General features: G+C 38.8%; 1 protein-coding gene and 1 long non-coding RNA gene across 22 annotated transcripts in view; both read right to left on the minus strand.

Moving 5' to 3' along the window:
- The window catches only part of LOC121492786, a 30,015-nt gene extending 28,070 nt beyond the window's left edge, over positions 1–1,945 (minus strand). For both annotated transcript variants that reach the window (XR_005988295.1, XR_005988294.1), the window contains exons 1-2: positions 1,782–1,945; positions 556–672 (exon numbers count right to left, since the gene is read on the minus strand). This is a non-coding gene — a long non-coding RNA (uncharacterized LOC121492786). The remainder of the gene's footprint in view (positions 1–555; positions 673–1,781) is intronic.
- Positions 1,946–6,619: 4,674 nt separating this feature from the next.
- SYT16 (synaptotagmin 16) overlaps positions 6,620–19,434 on the minus strand; it is a 245,608-nt gene continuing 232,793 nt past the window's right edge. For all 20 annotated transcript variants that reach the window (XM_041759535.1, XM_041759540.1, XM_041759544.1 and 17 more), the window contains one exon: positions 6,620–18,399. In XM_041759535.1, coding sequence (XP_041615469.1) covers positions 18,086–18,399 — 314 coding nt within the window. In that variant the 3' untranslated portion in view covers positions 6,620–18,085. The remainder of the gene's footprint in view (positions 18,400–19,434) is intronic.

Consider the following 19,434-nt stretch of genomic DNA (forward strand, 5'->3'; position numbering starts at 1 on the left):
AATAACACAGCATGGTATATTTTCATGAACATGACTGCAATTTGCTAGGCTGGTTACCTACAGGAACTGCACATGGATAGCTCAGCACACTGGTGAAAGTTAAACACAGCAGTGGAGGGCTGAGCACTCATTAAACGACTGTATTCAGTCTTGAAAATTTCGTTTGAAATACTTGACACTCCATGGGTTTCTATCATCATGGCCGTAACGCAGATTAAATTTTTAAAAATCACCATGATCTCCTCTTGCAACTTGAAGAGTTCTCTTCATTTCCTTCATTCAGACATGCACCAGTTTGCTCATAGGGCTTCCGCTTGACATGCTCCCCAAGGCAAGCTGCCTAATTTGGCCCAGTCTATTCACATGGGTCTTAGAGAGGAAAATCTGCCAGCCCACAAATGTCCTTTCTACAGAAAACCTCTATTGACTTCTACCCAGCAACCATCTATATACACAACCCCTTATATTGATCTTGTAAGTCATGGTAATGCTACATTAGCATTTATTTCTCTGGATACATATTTAAACAGTAATTTCTTTTAAGGTAGTGATTACCTGGTAAAGCTGAATCAATCTGAAAAGTGTATTTCTAGGACAGCTTGAGAAAATCTGGTGAGAGTTCCCCTTTGCACAGCAAGCATTTCTCACAGCCTCAGGCTCATGAATGGCTACCTGAGATTTTGAAACACGGAGACAGATGCAAATAACATTGGAAGAGTCAGGACGGCCCTCACTTGAACTGGTTATCATGTCAGCAGAACCCATGCAATAGGAGGACCCTATCTAAGATGTTCAAGGTGGGGCTGTTCTGGACCAGATAGATAAATAGATAAACCTTCAAGCACACACAATTATTTTGGTGTTCTCCAGATTGAATTTTAAACATAAGGGATCTATAACTATCCTAAGAAATTTGCAAATAAGTGAATAACTGATTTCACCAATCATTTACGGGAGGTCATTTTGGGGAGATTATCAGCAGGTTGATTTTTTGGAAAAATCACAGTCATATATACTTAATTTGTTTTCAAACACCAGATTTTGCATAATTTCAAGAAAAATTCTCTCTAAAGTAACAATCCAGCCGTTAAAACAGTAACTCAATCATTCTCTGTAAGACACACTACTTCTCACAGGATTTGAAATAGCCAAATGGCACTTTTTCTTTGAAGAGAGTTTTTCCTTAAAGGGCCATGCTGTACTGCACCTTTTCTACATGGATGTATGCTTACAGATCTCATCATCTTCTATATTTAGAGAGATGAGCTTTCCAAAGGAAGATAGGCAGCCAATGAGGAGGATCCCATCAAAAGAGAGGTGAGTTACTATGGTTACTTTTCAGGAGATTGAGTAACAGTGAACGGCTGCTCCCGGCCAAATGGACCCTTTCCAGAGCAGGACCTAAAAAGATTGTTGCTCTCCATACGTGTTGATTCCATTAGTCTAGACTACACGATGTCATTTTAGCCCTAACCACAGGCTTTGCATGGGTGCCTACTGCTCCCAGCTCTCCTAGCCACACATGGGCAGCGAAGTCAAAGGAAAAAACAAGGAGGGCTGAAAACTTCCGAGCACAAACCTAGTAACGACGGGCATGGGGAATCCTCGAGAACCAATTTCACGATTAAAAAAAAAAAAAAAAGAAATCAGGTTATGCGGGACCACCCCCTGGCCGCTTTTCAATGACCGAGGGCAGAGTAGGATCCCAGAACAGTCCCTGGCCCTCACCCTCAATGAAATGGGTCCTTTCTGAGCCTTATTGTGCATAAGTCCAGACATACCTTGCGAGCTGGGTCCGCTGACCAGGAGATGGGCGCATGCACCTGTTTCGTAGAGGCGCGGGGCTCGGGGCTCCCTCCCGCGTGTGCGGAGCTGTCACTCTACAGAGGGGCGCTGACGGCGGCGGCGGCGGCGGCGGCAACTGCAGCTCGGCGGGCAGCCCTGGCTCCTGCAGGTCCGTCCCTCCAGGCTCTGAAGCGCCTCTCGCTCGGGGTTCGGAACGCGAGGCGGGCGCGCAGCTGTTCTCCGCTCGCATTGGACCAGAGGGAGCAGATGTTACCCGGTTGCTAGGAGCGTTGCTAGGAGGCGATGACGCCCCTCCACAGCTCGGAGCAACTTTCCTGTAGGTCGGGTGCGCTGGCGGGGGCTGCTGGGAGCTGGGTTTGAGAACTGCAGCGAGGAGGGGCAGCGAACAAAGAGCCCCAAACCGGGGGGCCGGAGAGCTGGGGAGCTGCGGGTGGGGGAGGGTCGCAGCTCCCGTGGGGCCGGGCGGGTGATGGGGCCGCTCCTCCCCAGCCAGTGCCACTCGCTGCGGGGCAGTAGCTGGGCGTCCCCTGGGGTGAGAGGGTTTGGGATTGGGAGTGGGACGGCACTTTCAGCAGAACTTGGGTCGGTGCCTTTCCAACACTGAGACCCACTGGGATGCTCTGCGCCTTGGGGCAGGACCCTGGCAGGAAGAGAGATGGAGGAGGGTGTGTGTGGCCTGGGCTGAGGCGTGCGGGATAAGGACTATAGGAACTTCTGCCTTCTGGGACTCTCCTCCCCAGCGTGTTTCTGTTTGTGTCTGCACAGTTGATAGATTTTGAAGAGGGAAAAACTAACCCATGAAAATCAGACCAGAGTCTCATTCCTTTACTGGGTATGGCTGCCAGTATGGTGCCAAAGATTTCAGAAAAATGCCCCTGTGGAGGGTCAGACATTCCCTTTATGGAGTGAGGAAGCCTTCGTTTTGATCCAGTGGCTAATTAAAAGTTCAGGCTAATATGTAAGTTTCTTTAAACTAAAAAATATACAAAACAGAAGGCTCTTTTCACAAAGGAAACTGGAGAAGGTATGCCTGTTTCAGTCTATTACACTGTAGTATAAATTCACCCAAAGGATTGTATTGTCTCTGATGCTTCACTCATGGCCTGCCCCCACCCCCACCCCCTTTTTTTTTAACCAATGCTTTTTGCTGTGGTTGTTCAATGGGGTTGTTATTCTTGGAGGGAAGGGATGATGAGAAGGTCAATGTGGACAAATCCAGGTAGCCAAGGGAGCCAAATTAAAGAAAGAAAAAATGACCAACCTAGCAGAAGACGTTTGTCCAAAGGAAAGAGGGAATCCCTCAGAGAAGGAATCTTATTGAAGAAGGATGTACACCACTTCCCTTGTTCCCTATAGGGTCAGGCCAGGGCCTGAGAGGAAGAGAGCACCACTGGGAACCAATTAAAAAGAGGAGTTGCCATCTTCAGAGCCAGGGCAGGGCTGCCATGTAGTGCTGTGTTGAGTCCTGCAATGGCAGACATTTTGCAAGGCTGGAGGGCTACACAAAGTAGCCCAACAAATCTCACTGGCCACTGCCTCTTCAGGTTCCCAGTACCAACTTAACAGCTATGACCAAACTTGGAGTTAACAATTTGTTAGCCCTTAGATTTAAGAAGCAGATAGCCTTATGCTCATAGTGAACTTAGTTATAGGAATCCCTTAGCAATGTATATCAAATTGTCACAGGTACACTTTAAATATCTCATGATTATATTTATCAAATATACCTCAAGGTCCAGGCATGCTTTTTTGTTGTTGTTGTTGTTGTGTTGTTGTTGTTATTGTTCCTTGAATGAGGAGGGTTCTCACTTCTCTCCGGCATTTTGTATATGCTGTTTCTTCATCCTTAAGGTGCTTCCCTTTGACCTGGCTTACTCCAACTCAGCTTTCATATCACGGCTTAAATACCACTCCCTCATAGTGGCTTTCCCCTCACAGCTTCCCACTGGCTGGGTTAGCCTCCGAAATTACATTTCCAAGTCATTCTACTGGTCCCATTTCACAATACTCATCACACTAGGTGTTCAGCTAGTTCTACCTTGGTAATGCTGTGCTTCCAGTACACAGGGCCTGGTATATCAAAAGTAGTCATGAGCACATGTGAGTGCACGGAGCCTCCCCGCCTGGCTCAAAGTCCCTTGTTTTTACCTTAGCTGTGTAGCTGTCAGCTAGTCAGCTTGTCAACTCACACAAGCCATGGGGGCAGCCATGAGTTTCTGTCCTTTTATTTAAGTAGAGGAAAGGGGGAGAACCCGTTTCATAGAAGATTGTTTTCTGCCCTTAATAAGACATTATGTTAATAGAGCAACTTCTTTTCCTTCTTAAAAGCATTTTTATAAAGGTCTGTACCTGGATTTTACTGGCATTGAGAAATTACCTCAAAGTTCTTTATATATTTTCCTAATTGTGTTCTCTCTGTATCCTCCAAAGTAAGTATGATCCTCTGAACTGAGTTGTTTCAACTTTCCTTAAAATACTCCTCTACCTCAGGTAAAAAGTAGCCTCTGTCATTACATGCTGTATCTCTATGGAGCACAAAATTAAAAGTTAGAAAAAAAAAACCCTCTTCAGAGAGTAGCTAGCTAACTTGACCCATATGGACAGCATTTCTAGTATAGTTGAACAGAAGAGACTAGGAAACCTCCTTCTCTGTTGTCAATATAACTCACAAAATAATTGCCAAATCCCCTCTTCATCTGGGACCACCTCAAGAAAAATAACAGATGTGAGAAGACATGATGGAAAAGTCAGGGTAATCTCAAGATCATGGAACTACTTGGTGGCAAAGACAGAAATCAAGCACAGATATGAGTTTAATCTTTACTGGACTATTTATGTCTGCAGATACAATTTTATGAGTACTTCAATTTTCCTGGGAAGTGATCAGAGCACATCTTCCACTAAATATTTTGGATTTTAAAATTAAATATTTAAATACCATACAGTCCACCTTAGAATCCATTTAAACTGTAATCATCTCACTCAAGACAACCCTTGAATCTTGTCCCTCCTTGAGATGATCACAGATGTAATGCTAATCCTGTCTCCTACCCCTTATCTTTTTGCTAAAAAGAATGAGATGCTTCATTATGTAGTAGAATGCATATTAAAATTCATCTGGACTTCAAATTATCACCCAAGATTCCTCTTGAGCCATGTCTCTGCATTTCCCTGGAGAGACTCTAAGGAAACTGTAAAGAGACTATGGAGTTCACAAGACATACAATGTGATTTGATTCATCAATAATGTTACTCAAGATATTTTTTAATCACTACAAAGGACTTTAAGAACCATAGTCATGGATAACCATCTCAAGTATTTTAACGTTTAAAGATGAGTACATCCCTGTTGAAGGAATGTCAGAAATAGCAATCATTTGTCAAGTTTTTGGTTCTGTAGATTATTTACTTTAAAACTCTATTCCCTCTCCAATATTCTGTTTCTGCTTACAATTTTATATGATTTACTTTGTTTTTTTTTTTTTTTAACAGGTTACGTATGTATCTAGTGCACATACGCATGTAGAAATGCTCCATCCTACTCAGGGCTGTCAGTCTCTGCCCTGTGGCTCTGGAAACATCAACTCAAGTGATCTTTATTTGTGAAAGCACCCCTGAACAGTGTAGAAATGCTCTAAGATAACTAGTGTGAGAAACTAAAATCCTTAGTCAGCCTGTAATGTTCTAGTGTCACCATGGGTTAGGAAGAACTGAAGCAACAAATGAGCTTACAGTTAGCAGGTTTTCTTTAAATAATCGCCACTCCTACAATATTGAAAATAAGATAGTTTTTTAAAAAGGAAAAAAATGTGTGTGCTACTGTGTAGAAGATTCTCACCAAATGGATTCATTTGCCTGTACACACAAACTATAGTTCCTAGCCTTCTTAAATATAGGTGGAGCCATGTGACTCATTCTGACCAAAAGAGTTTAGATGGAAGTGGCAATCATTGCCTCTAAGCCTGGTTCCTTAACTGTACATTTGATTCTCATGCTTTTTCTTCCTCCTCCAATTTGCATGGCCATATATCCCTTCAGAGGCCCTAAGGACTCTGGGATGGCTATCAGTCCCTGAGATGCTACTAAGAAAGAAAGCTGCATGGGCAAAGAACATCTTAGGGAGAAATGAACCTATCTTATGCAGACTCACTGACATTTAGGGTTGTTTATTATAACGAGTAGCATTAATTATTTCAAGTAATTCAATATGCAAAAATGGTAAAAATAGATTTCCCCTGAAACATCTAGAGAATGTTTTGTTTGTCTATTTGTTTTGGGGATGTCAATGATGTTTTTACTGCTATGGAGGTCTGACCATAATAGCTCTGCCCTTGTATTTCTAGCTCACTGCACCACAGCTTTGTAAACATGTTTGAACTGGGTATACACAGAGGGGCCAGGACTCCTGACAAAAGCCTCCCTGCTGAACAATTACGTACCCTTTTGTACAGGATACCTATATTTTGCCTTCTCAGAATCCTCTTCAGGTGCAATTTAGTTATTTCAGGTGATCTTTATGCATTATAGCTCCTTACTTACCCAATATTCAATACTTTAACATTTGAGTTAAAATGTTGATTCATATATGTGTTCAACATAAAAGCCTACAGCATCCTAAAATGAAAATAAATTATTGGGGTCATAAATGTAATATCATTCTAATATATATGTCTGTAGTTGGCATGGTTTTGGAGTTAATGGTTTCTGTATATACTAAAATAAGCAATATCATTCAGACCCATAAAATTTGCATGTTGATGCTGCAAAATTGTATCTTTTTTTAGCATAAAAAATTTCACACGTATACATATAAGCCATCTGCTTAAACTTTATTGATAAAACCAGTAGCAGCAGTTTTACAAAATTAGAATGATTTTCGGTTTTGAACTATCATGAGTTCAGTTGCAGCAGACATTTTGTACAAACTGGGGCTAATACTTCTATGTTTCTGCTTTAAACAAAAAGCAATTCGAATTTATCCTCATGCATTTAAATATCTAATACAGAAATAGTTTTTAGGCTGCATAAAATATGCTTCCAATATCACTGTAAGACAGAACATCTGCTTTAAGCATTATTTGTACCAGAAAAACAATAATTCTTCTAATCACAAACTTATTCTCTATCACAGGTAAACAATTTTAAATTTTCTAACATATTTTCAAGGGTGTTTCTATCCCAAGAGTATGGATATTAAATATTTCCCTGGCTTGCCCAGTAATAACACAGGACATAACAGTACAGCCAAAATACATTAAAACCACTGTTATGAAATCTTGAACATTACAAAAGGTAGAAAGGTATAACAGTTTTTAAGTTTAGCAATTAAAAAAATTTCCAAACCTTTTCCTATACACTAATTATTCATCAATAGAAGTAATTTTAGAAATGGGTGGGTCATTACATTCTATAGCTGTTTGTTTTGGTAACAGCTGGAGATACATTCATGCTTCTTAAATAGAAGACACCGTAAGTCAGTAAGTCATTCTGTGAGGAACACAGGGACACCTATATGGAATGTTCTGAAGATTTCTGAAGTTTCTAACATGAGAGTTCTCAACCCTTTGGAGGAGAAAATCCTTTTTGTTTCTCCCTTGAACTCCTGGACCACTCAGAGATTGCTTCTCTGCTGGAAAACTTTGGAGAAGAAAATATGACAGCAGCCCTATCTAGAAATGCCCATGAAGTAATGGGACAGGTTTGGGGCAGCTCCTACCTTACAATTAACAAGTCTGGCCTGGGACAATGGATTTGCCCATGGAAGCCTTCTTTTGACTTAGAAATTCAAAGGAAGACCAGATTTGAAGCCACATTATGCTAAATTGTCCCAACAAGTGAAATCCATTAAACTATTGACCGCCGTTCACAGCCACCAAAAATTCAGGACAGTTATTTTGCATGTAATTCATTAAAGTAAACATAAGATAGAAAAGATACAGGATAACAATATTAATACATCTCCAGTATCCAGCTGTGAGTTGAACTGAAATACAAAGTACACTCCCTGCTGAGAACAGTGTGCTCCATGTAGGGTAAAATCTCCCCAAAATAGTTACATATGTTCAAAATGAATGAATCATTCACATTTACTTTTTTTTTGCATGCAAGTTCTTCAAGGACACCCATCAAAAGTTGAGATTTAAAGGAAAACCAATAAAATATTTTAAAACAACAGAGTTGCACACAGTATGCATATGGTGAAACATAAAAGTGTGAATGTGAACAACTGTTTCGGATGCCATATGAAGACCAAAAAAAAAAAAAAAATCGAGAGTCAGATTTATCTTGCACTGTGAACACCAAATATTGCTATGAAATCTTGGATGTACCTTGAAAATGTTTTTTTTTAAATCTTTTTTTTCTGGGAGATGATAAATGGTATTTAGGAAGAAAATGATTATATGTGGGTGAGGAAAGTCACTTAGGAGGGGAAAGCTGAAGAAATTTAATTCTCCAAGAGAAATATAATAATGTAGGTTGAAGGACATTTTCTGGTGGGGGAAGTATCTTTCCAAATACTGTATTCAAATTCCATTTTGTGAAAAAAAAAAGTGCTATTCAACTTAATACTTTCCCTGTACTCAAAGTTAAATTGTTCCAAAGAAGAAAGATCTATGTTCAACTCGAAGATTGGCAAGCCTGCCAAAACAATGGATTTACAATTTGTTCCGTGGTCAGGGTATCTGAACAAAAGAATTTGAACCTAATACTTTATTTCTAGCTTCTCAGAGGCACAATGGTTAAAGAGCATTTTGACTGTAACTTTTTGTCAAATAACTGGCACTCTATGAATATAGCTCGATGACTGGCAGAGATCTAGAAGCGTCAATTACTTTGATATATTGACATATAGAACTGATTTCACTTTCAAATAAAAACAAGAAAATATCACACAGCCCTCAAAAACTCTCAGTTCTGCAAAGTGTATTTCCATCTATTACCTTGTTATGCCTGTGACCCCCATACATAGTGAGGACTCTGGTCTGAGTGTTTGTGATATTAATGAAGGAATGAATGAATCTTATAACAACATGGTGAAAACAAGTAAAATGAGTATTACTATTCCCAGCTGACAGATGCAAAATTGAAGGCTTAGAGAACCTGTGACTTGACATTCATTTTAGAGCTCATTAGAGGAAGACTTGGTATAGAACATAGGCCTCATTAATTTTAATCTAATCCAATATTCTTTCCACAACCACACTCATCTCTGCAACAATGCCTCGCTCCACAGGTGCTGCAGCTACAAAGCAAAGGGCAATCAGTGCACATGAAAATGTCAAAATGTTTCCCAGATATTGATCATCAGTCAGGTCCTCCAATTCACCCAGTGTGATTATCAGTGTTATCACTCCAGTATCCACTACTTGTTCATTCAGCCTACGCATTATCCCAGGTCATCCTTCTATTCAAAATTCAGAGTTCCTGTGTGATCCAGATGCTTACATACCACTTTCAGCTAATTTGCACAATTGACTATGACAGGGTGCAATCACGAAGCTTCCTTTCTCTTGGCAGCAGTGGTAAATGTAAAGTCATACAAACTAGTAACAGAAGGTGGTTTTCTGTCATGAATCAGTAATAATGTAATTAGCACTTTTTATCAATGTACATTTAAATCAGTGCTCAACAAGAGAAAACACCACAGAGTCGCTAAATTTGGGGATCATATCCTCATTGCCTTCAGAACTTTCTCTGCTTAGATTCCAACTGTGAAATTATGTAATGTTTTCCATGAATCTTCTCCTCAAAGGTGAAGCAAGCCTAATATCACACAGGTGAAATTTACACCAGACTGGAAATTGCTACATGTTACTTGATGCATCATGTGAATTAATGCTCCAGTTTTCTTGAGAACATGAACATTGGTAAACTGTACACTGGCAATCAGAACCAAAAATAAACGTAAATAATGAACAGACCAGCACATCCAGACAATGAGATATTATTATTATTCAGCGCTAAAAAGAAATGAACTATGAAGCTGTGAAGAGACAGGAAGGAACCTTAAATGCACATTACTATGTGAAAGCAGCCAATCTGAAAAGACTGTATGATTCCAACTATATGACATTCTGGAAAAAAGCAAGCTATGGAGACAGTAAAGAGATCACTGGTTGCCAAGGGTTAGGGAGGAGAGTTGCATAGCCAGAGCACAGAAAATGTTTAAGGTAGTGAAACACCAAGAGTGAACCCTCATGTAAAATATGTAATGTGGATGGTAATGCTGTGCCCGAGTAGGCCCGTCACTGTAACATACCCACTCTGGTGAGGTATTCCGACAGTGGGGAAGGTTGTGCAAGTATGGGGGCAGGGCATATACAGGAACTCTAGTTTCTACTCAAATTTGCTATAAACCCAAAATTGCTCCCAAAAAAAAAGTTTACTGATTTTTTTTAAAAGCAAGTAAAATCACAAAGACCATTATGCTTTTTTTCCTGGAAATAGAGGCCAAATCTTATTTCAAAATATTATCATAGAAATGTCTCGGTCACACTGAAGTATACAAATACTAACTTCTTATTCACAAACTTAAAATAACAAAATCTGCAATATTAAAATTTAAAATTCTGGAAAACATTTTGTATTTCATAATAACGAAATTTAATTTACATCTGCATTAGTATGGTGGCATAGTAAAAGACTGCAATATAATTTGGTGTAGTTGTGAATTAATAAAGCTTATCATGGCCCACAGGGAAATGGCAATATTAGGAAGCTTTGCTCAAGGTGCTACCTGTAAGAAACTTGACAAACTCTTAAGAGAGACATGTGGCCCTAGAATGTGAACATAGTATACAGAAGAGCTTACATGGAAATAGCATTCTTTTGATGTACATACTACTCACCAGTTTTTAGTGGCAGCCTTTTAATATCTTTTCCCCCCAATCAAGGTCCTTATCAAATAAGAGATGTAAACTATTTTATTATGGACCATCCACTGGGGCAACACTAAAAGACTATCTTCAGTACGAATTTAGGCCACCAAAGATTCTGACCTGGAATCATGGATTGAGACATATTTAGTTGATATTTAAGATAAGTTTCTATGGTGGTAAAAATTATAAGTATTAAGTCCATATGATAAACTCCTTTGTCTCCTGTTATGAAATTGAATATAAGAGTTTAAGACTATCTGCCAAGGAAGGGATACTCCCAATGTTGACCTTTACCCATTTTACAGGGATGTCCCAAATGTGTTTAGTGTATAATATCTAGGACAAACATTAATCAAAAGAAATAGATTGGTAAGCAGGAATCTTTGTTTCACACCGTTACCCCCTTATTTGGCAGCTATGGTTTCCACTTCACTCTTTCAAAAAGTAAAAGGTAGCAATGCCTTTTAGCTGTTAAAACATTGAGCTTATAAGAACTGTATTACATTTGTTTGTACATGCCAGGCTCTGACCTGCTTCCTGCTTTATAAAAGATATTCAGTATTCAATTGTGTAAGTGAAAAATACTAAATATCCATCTATTTCAAGCTATAACTCATGTCATTACTGGAATGGAATGCTGCATTTCTTCCCTCAGATATAAAGCAACCATTTATTTTGAAGGGAAGCATAGACTGATAAACAGTGCATTTATTTCTTAACCAGAGGCAGAATAATAACTTCCACTTTCCCTAAATCTTCTCCCTTTCAACAGGGAGTAAAAAAAAAAAAAAAAAAATTACAGAAATAAATTTGGCAAAAATTAAAGGGTAATAAAAGATCTTATTGTTTACCTAGTTTAAAAAATGGAATATTTAGAAATAAAAGCAATCATTGAGCTCAAACTGTTCTACTCATCTACCATTCTCCAGCCCCTATTCCAGAACCTGGGATAAATATACTCAATATCTTTTGAATGAATAAATTTTAAAACAGTAATCAGATCCTTTAAGGGGAAAATGAAGTAGACAAAAATAATGCATAAATATGGTGGTATCAATGGGCAAGCAGCCTTCTTAGTATCCTCAGAGTAGAGTTGGTAGGTAGCATTGCTGCTCAAAGACATGAAGTAAAAATTCCCATGGAGACAGCTTAAGGCAGCATTAGTGAGCAAGGGAGCACAGGTAGTAACATTCAGGGGTGGTTTATTCTAGGAACGTCCACAGGCCTCGATGACTGCCTCTGAGTTTTTTCTATAAAGCCTCAAGCTGTTTTACAGGTTCCACAGTAGCTATAAATACAGCTGATTATTGTCTGTGTGTCTAGGATACTGCTTGGAACCCCAGGGGAAAGAAAAACGCCATAGGAGAGGAAACTCATCCAGAGCCTGCAGGCATCCCCAAAGTCACTTAAACAAAGCCCAAACAGGAACTCCCCAGAGAATACCTTCTATGAAGCAGAGAAAAATCAATGTGGAAACAATGTCCAAAGGGGAAGAGGACAGGCCTAGAGTGTTGTTATTGTTGATTCTGTCTAGAGGTTACATATAAAATATTAGACTTAGAAGGAACTTTAAAAGCTTTCTAAGATGATTCTGTGCTCTCCTTGGACAATTCCTTCTCCAATGTGACCAAGGTCCACTGCAGGTCCCGGCTTCTTAGACACTCTCTCCAATACATTCAGTCAATACATTTCACCTCCTTTCAACAATAACCCATAACAAGGAACTCTGCTTTTTATAGCACATGATTGGATCAACTGAACAATTGTTGATAAACATTGTTTTTATCATGATGACTAATTGCTTCAATGTGTAATCACACCACTCCAAAAAGTTGGAGGGGGGAAAAAAGATTTTAAGTCCTGTATTATGCCAAATAGCCTGGTGCTAGACCCAGGAAAATCTGATGAACACATTTTAAATTAATGCAAAACAACCCTCAAATCCTTCTCCTTATATCTAAGGTAAACTCTTGTGACTTGATTTAGATGGAAGCTCTCACTCTGTCCACATGACCAGGAAGGGAAGGAACACACATTCTGAATAACTGTTTCTAGAAATCACTCCACAGTCTTTCAACTCCCATCCATTCCCTGTAACTGCCTACGTGAACTGTTCCCTACGTGAACTGTTCCCGACAAAACCCCTCAGCTAAATGATTCTCTTCTAGTATCCCCATTTCTCCTTAAGTGGAAATCCCAGAACCTGACTCAGCACTTTGGCAACCTGGCAATCTTGGGGTTGTAGGCTCATATTTCCCCATTCCAGAATCACATTTGGTTTAAGACATCAAGTAGTGCAAGACTGGTTCATGGCACTTCGTTACCCTAAACTTGAGGTGGTTTGTTCATGACCACTTCTGCAGATCAAATGTCCACAAAATTCTCAGGAAACTCTCCTTTTTACTCACAGTCTGAACACTTGAACACAACTCAACATGTTTTCTATTACATCAGCAAATCACTCTTTAAAACCCTTTTCAAGAAGGACTTAATATGAACTCTAATAGAATTCCTTTCATTGTGATCTCCTCAGGGAAACAGTGATAAATGACTGGTCCTGAAAAGAATTATCCAGTTAAACAGATGAGTTTTGATAGCTGCATGAGAACAGTTTTAAAAATTTGCCTATGAAGATATCTTTAGTATAGGCTAAAAAATTGTCCATTTTTAAACGAGCGTCAGTGAATGGACGTACCATTTTAAAAAAAATGTTCATGCCAAAGTTGAAATATGTACTCAAATTGTCACCTGACCAACTGTTTTCATTGGTATATGGTGCTCTGTCCATGTCTGAATTGAAGAGAACGGGGGGTAAAGCAATTTACGAAGACGTGCGCAAGCACCAAGGTTTTGCGTCCACTCCAAAGTAAGGGGGTGAAAGATGAAGACTGGTTATTATACATCATTTGGGGTTTATTAAGACTCAATATATCAGGCTTATCTCTTTCTAGGTTACCCCATAAGACTTCTTTTCTTTACAAATTCAGACCATACTTTATAAGTCTACCCTTTTTAAAATATCTAAGAATTGTTTATGTAGCCTTTCTCTGTTACTATTACTTTTGCTAGACAGAAACAAATCTTAAAGGCTTTATTCTTGTTTAAGTATGGTTGGGGATGGGGGAAATTGAATGCTTATTATATGCCAGGCTCAATGCTGTTATTTCATTACCATCTTTAAAAAAAAACCTGATGAGGTAGATATCACTTTCCATTTTCCAGTTGAGGCATCAGGGATACAGACTGGCTAAGCATTTTCTTAAGGCCACACAGCTGGCAGAGTTCCATTCTAACCCAGGCAAAGACTGCAGCCTTGGTCAACTTCATTGAGCTAAACTGGTCTCACTTCCCTCATTTTTAAGTATTTTCCAAAATTCCACAAGTTGTGAAAAAATGATAGCTAGTTAACCTGAAATGTCTTTTGGTTTATTTGTGTACTCTTCTTGAATATATGCCAGTGGAGGCTGAAGGTATCTAGCATATTTATTTATTATTTCATTCTTCCATACTTATGCTATATGATTTGTCTTTTATAGTTTTGCCTAGCCTTTCTTTTTTGGAAAAAAATGATTTTTTAAGACAAAATACTTTTGCCACTTCAGGATTATCTATGGTTTGTGTTTGTTGTGGATCAAATGGAATAGAATAGGCTTTCGCTACAGTTCCCTTAAACTAAGAGGGGACACTGCAGGTGCTTTCTGGTCCTGTTTGTTGTTAAAACATGTGTCTCTATTTGGTTTTATGTCATCTACAAATAATCCTCTTCTCTCACTTTTCTATCTTAACATACTAACTTCTCTGCTGCAAAAGGATAGCCTGGCCTTTGGGGGACCCCACAGTTCAATGTCCACACTGAACCATCAGATTCATAAATTTAGTGGCTATCAGAGAATCACATTTACTAAACTCAATGGTAGTTTCAACTTAAATGATGAGTTACTTGAAAAGAATTTTTGGTTCTCCGATATGAGCATCTAGTACAGCCATAGTGTACACAGATGTGAAGCATAGTGTCTGACCAAGGGGTGTCAACAATTTGTAAAATGCCCCCAAAGCCCCTCTGCTGCAAAGACAGAGGCTATGTTCTCACCACAGCACCTCACACTGCGGAGAACATCAGTGTCCAAGCTCTATCAGTAACTGTCATCAAAGAAAGAGCAGAGTACTGGGTGCCTTAAGTGAAGGACAATGCAGTAACATGTTCTCTTTGCCCCCTAGCAGTCACAGTGAGGATTCTTTCTCGAACTCTGTGCAGGTGGATGCCAAGAGTAATACATCCAACAGCGGTACAAGTTCTTCTACTGTTAAGGAAGGCAAGACCTCCTTCCAACAGCTATGCTACATCAGCATAAACAGGGGCACAAACAACTGCGCATCACACAGGGAGCCAATGAAGGAGAGAGAAGCCAGAGCAGATGCCTGGCTGCCTGGTGAATGGTCCATTTACAAATTCAACAATAGTCAGAGGGGAGCAGGGAGCACCAGAGCCACCACCATGATTGGTGAGACCAGCACTTCTCAATTCAGTGTAAATTACTGTCCTGAAAGAAGACACACTATAAAGCAGATTTGTATAAACCTAGTGCAGCAGTTACCCTCTATCGTAGTATTTAAAAAGCACTGTCTTCAAGAAAAACCATGGAAAGAACTACTCATGTAACAAATACTGGTGCTGCTTTTCTTCAATTTCAAATGTCTCTATGAGATGTTAATTCTTAGCTAGATAAAATAGGCAAAAGGAGCTTTTCTACCACTGAACCAACTAATTATCTTTCATAACTCTGTTAAAAAGCAAATGTAGATGTGAGAGCTCTAGTGAAAAGAAAAACATGCTGAGTGCATTGTGTCTAGACTTTGCCAAGCAAATAAGGGAGTTGAAATGTACAAAATCAAAAGATCTTACTAAACCAGAATTTCAAGTAAATGTAAAAAAAAATTCAGCCTCATATTTTAATGTATCTTGTCATTAGCATTTTATATTTACACAGTCAGTTTTAGATTGCTGTATATTCAAGATGTACATGCATCCTACATGGTGAATAGCACCAACATAGTACAATTACAAAAATTAAAAATGCTTTTCAGGCGTTTTGTTCCTTAAAATGCTGCACATTCCTGCAACAGTCCCATAAACAGACTATCAGAAAAGAGATCAAACCCACAAGGATAGCTTCACTATACCAGAAAACCCTAAAAATTGATGGGTCAAGGCAGCAGAAAATGAAGCATAGGTGATTATTGGGCACCGCAAGACAAGGGATGCAGCAAAACAGAGAGCAGGAAAATATGAGGGGGAGAAATCCAGGATGGTCAGTACAATATATGCAGGTTTTTTTCAAATGTAAATTTTAAAGTGAATGCTGCTTTTATGTTACTGCATAAAGGAAAGCATAACAAGGCTGCTCTACTTCCCTTTAAACACAAGTGCATAAAGAGAGTAAGAGATGTGAAAAGCCAATTCTTTGTGCCGCTACTTAATCAATTGCACTCAGTTCTACTCGATGAGAGCCACACTGCAAAGACCACTCTGCAGTTAATGGATATAATGTTGGAAAAGCACTTTGAGGTCTTCTAAAGAAAGGTAGGGTAAAAACCCAAAGGAGCATGGTTTTATTACTTATTCCCAATAACCGAGCAGTATTAGAGATGAAACTCCCATGACCTAAAAAGAAATTAAGATATTAATTTATTTTGCTAATTCTGATTCTTCCACCTGAAATCACTTCTTCCAAAAATTGGTACTTGAAATCACAGAAGAATTATCCTGTGCCCCCGTCTCTTCTTGTCAGGATAACCATTACATACTGCACTGTAAGGAATAAATATGTTCTTCAAGTGTTACAGCCTACATTTACAATCTGTCAAAATGTAGAGCTGAGGAGGAGTTATGTGTTTTTAACTGTATACATCCATCACTAGCTATCACTCTTCCCACAGACAGCAAAAAGTCAACAATGAAACATAAAAGCTAAAAATAAGTGACTGAGCAATTGCTCAGAAGAGCTGCACATTAGGTGCCACATTACATGTACACACGTTTTTCCCTTTTATTACTGACAATTTAAAGTAATTAAAATTAAGGACTCACATATAAGCAAAAGAAAAATAAACAGGCACTGCACAGATATGTAAAAGTCGGTTGGAGATACAATTTCATGCTCATCACTGTACAAGATCAGTGTTCTGAATGGCACATGCCCAGAATGCACATAGTGACTAATATATACTGCCGCAAATGCCATGGAAAATGACAATTATAGGCACTTTCAATGCTCAACAAAACAAAACAAAACAAACTCAACTCAGTGTCATTTCATACAAGCTGAAAATATTTCTTCATTCACAGGTATCATAACATGTTTATTTTTCAGAGTCAATTAAATCAACATTTATTAAGGACCCATTGTGTACAATTTACTATGCTCTAATGATGGAAGATAATTACATAAAAAAGAATATGGTTTACATGCAAGTGGACATTCAAAATATTTGTATGAGTATATGTCACTGAATATAGAAAAAGTATAATCTAAAGGAGAACATTCGATTCAGAAAATCAACAAATCCATGACTTAAATAGGTTTTTTGTTTGTTTTTAGTTTTCTTCTTATTCTGTAAGAATTTATGAGGTGAGAAAAATAGCATAAAAACTATGAAAATTATAAGTTGGAAATTCTACATATTAAAAGGAGACAAGATGTCTTTCAACAGTATTTTTCAATTGTTTTACCTTCAAAATGATTCATCTAACCAAATCTCATAGGAAACCGCAACATAAATGAGATAAAGAAAGGTATTTAATGAACAAAAATTTGTTTTGTAAGTACGAATTTATAACATTTATTTGTTAGGTAAATAAGGAGTTTTCTTCATAAAGAGAAAAATGTAAAATAGGGGATTAAGGATGACAGTTACATTCTCTTATGAGCCTAGGCATCTTATTCATTTCTGCAGTGGGGAATTTTTGGCACCATATTAACAAAATTCTGATTGATACACATACCTGGTTACAATAGTGAGATTTAACAGCTCCCTTGCAATCTCAGGTGACTCTTCAAGCAAATAGAGACAGCAAGAGAAGCTTCATTCCACTGGCTGAACCCAGACTCAATAATATATTAACACAAATTAACTCATCATCACTGTTCCTAACTGTGGTTAATTTTCCATAAAGTACACTTGACCATGTATGTGGTTTTTTTAAAATTACAATAACTGAACCAAATCAAACCTTGGAGAGACCCAAAGATCCTGCTTAGAATGTCCCAGAGGTTAGTAGATTCTAATACCTATTTGTAAGCCTGTCTTTAAAATGCCTACCAGCATATGCTGGGTTGGTATCAATGGCCATAACACTGGTCACTGGGGCAGATGTAGCATGCAAATGCCTGTTGGCAAAACTAGGATTCGAGCAAGGTGTGCCACCTGCAGATTTGCTGACCTTTGGTTTCCTTCATTTCCTCCCAATGGTCTTGTTCCTCCTCTCCACTACTGTTTTGGCCCAGAGCAATCCAACCAATCATCTCTTTACGCTTCATAGTACGCCTGTTATAAATGGAAATCATCAATGTGACATCAGAGAGCTGAAAGAGGGCCACCTGGAAAACAAAGGTTTCCTTATAGACAGGATTGGGCTGACCACGGCGAATGGACGTCTTACAACGGGACATCTCTTGACCCACAGAATTGAGAAGAAAGAGCTTTCCATAAGTATCTAAGGAAAAAAAACAACAGAAATAAGAAAACACCAGAGCTCTGTTCCACTAGTTTTGCTGTAATATTTACACAGGTTCCAAATTTTTCCTTTTTAACATACTGTTCAGCATCCTTAGGCCTGGTGTTTGCTGTAGGACTAATGTACTTCCCATGAAGGAAAGGGATCATTACCTTCAATGTTTAATGTTTCCTGCAGCCTGCTATGGGTACCTTGCTGACATTCATTAGAAGCTCTACATGTACAAAGGTGTATACATGCATAACCACAATGCTATTTGTGGGCATGCATGGTTCTTAAATAAATAAATAAATAAATAAATAAATAAATAAATAAATAAAATGTGGATGAAGATAAATATGTACATTTGCTCTATGTGTATTTTTCTTTAAATAATCAAAATACTATTTTATGCCTAGATTAAAGAGTATCTTCTCTTCTCACTCCCTACATACAATATTCTTTCAATCATCTTACCCATTCAGGGACAAGTACCAAATCTGTATCTCTGGCCTAGACTTCTCTTCCAAACTCAAGCCATACTTATTTCTTCCTGTGGACATGGATCCCACCCGTGTCTTGTTCATAATGTCCCCAACTCTTAAAAACTTGCTGCTCCAGTATTCCCCATCTCTGCAAACAGTAGCATCATCCACTCAATTATCCAAATCAGGAGTCAGGATGACATTTTTGACAAGCCTGCCTCCTCACCCCTAGCCCAGCCAATCAATTACCAAGCTCTGTTGATTCTGTATCCTAAATAGCATCTAGGGCAGCCCATGTCTTTCCATCCCCAAGGCCCCCTGAACTCAGTGTGCACGGCAAGCTCCAGTCACAAACTTCCATTGCCCACATCACTGCAGGTCTCCCCACCCATCTCCCATCACCAGGCTGCCTAATCCCACAGTCCTAGGGAGCTCTGTAAAATGCAAATCAGTTTATGTCACTCTCACTAATAGACAAAACCAATAATGCCCACTAATCCCAGGGTAAAAACAAAATTTCTTGGTATAGATTACATACTCTGACCCTTTA

This window comes from Vulpes lagopus, chromosome 6 (assembly GCF_018345385.1).
Source record: "Vulpes lagopus strain Blue_001 chromosome 6, ASM1834538v1, whole genome shotgun sequence".
Lineage (NCBI taxonomy): Eukaryota > Metazoa > Chordata > Mammalia > Carnivora > Canidae > Vulpes > Vulpes lagopus.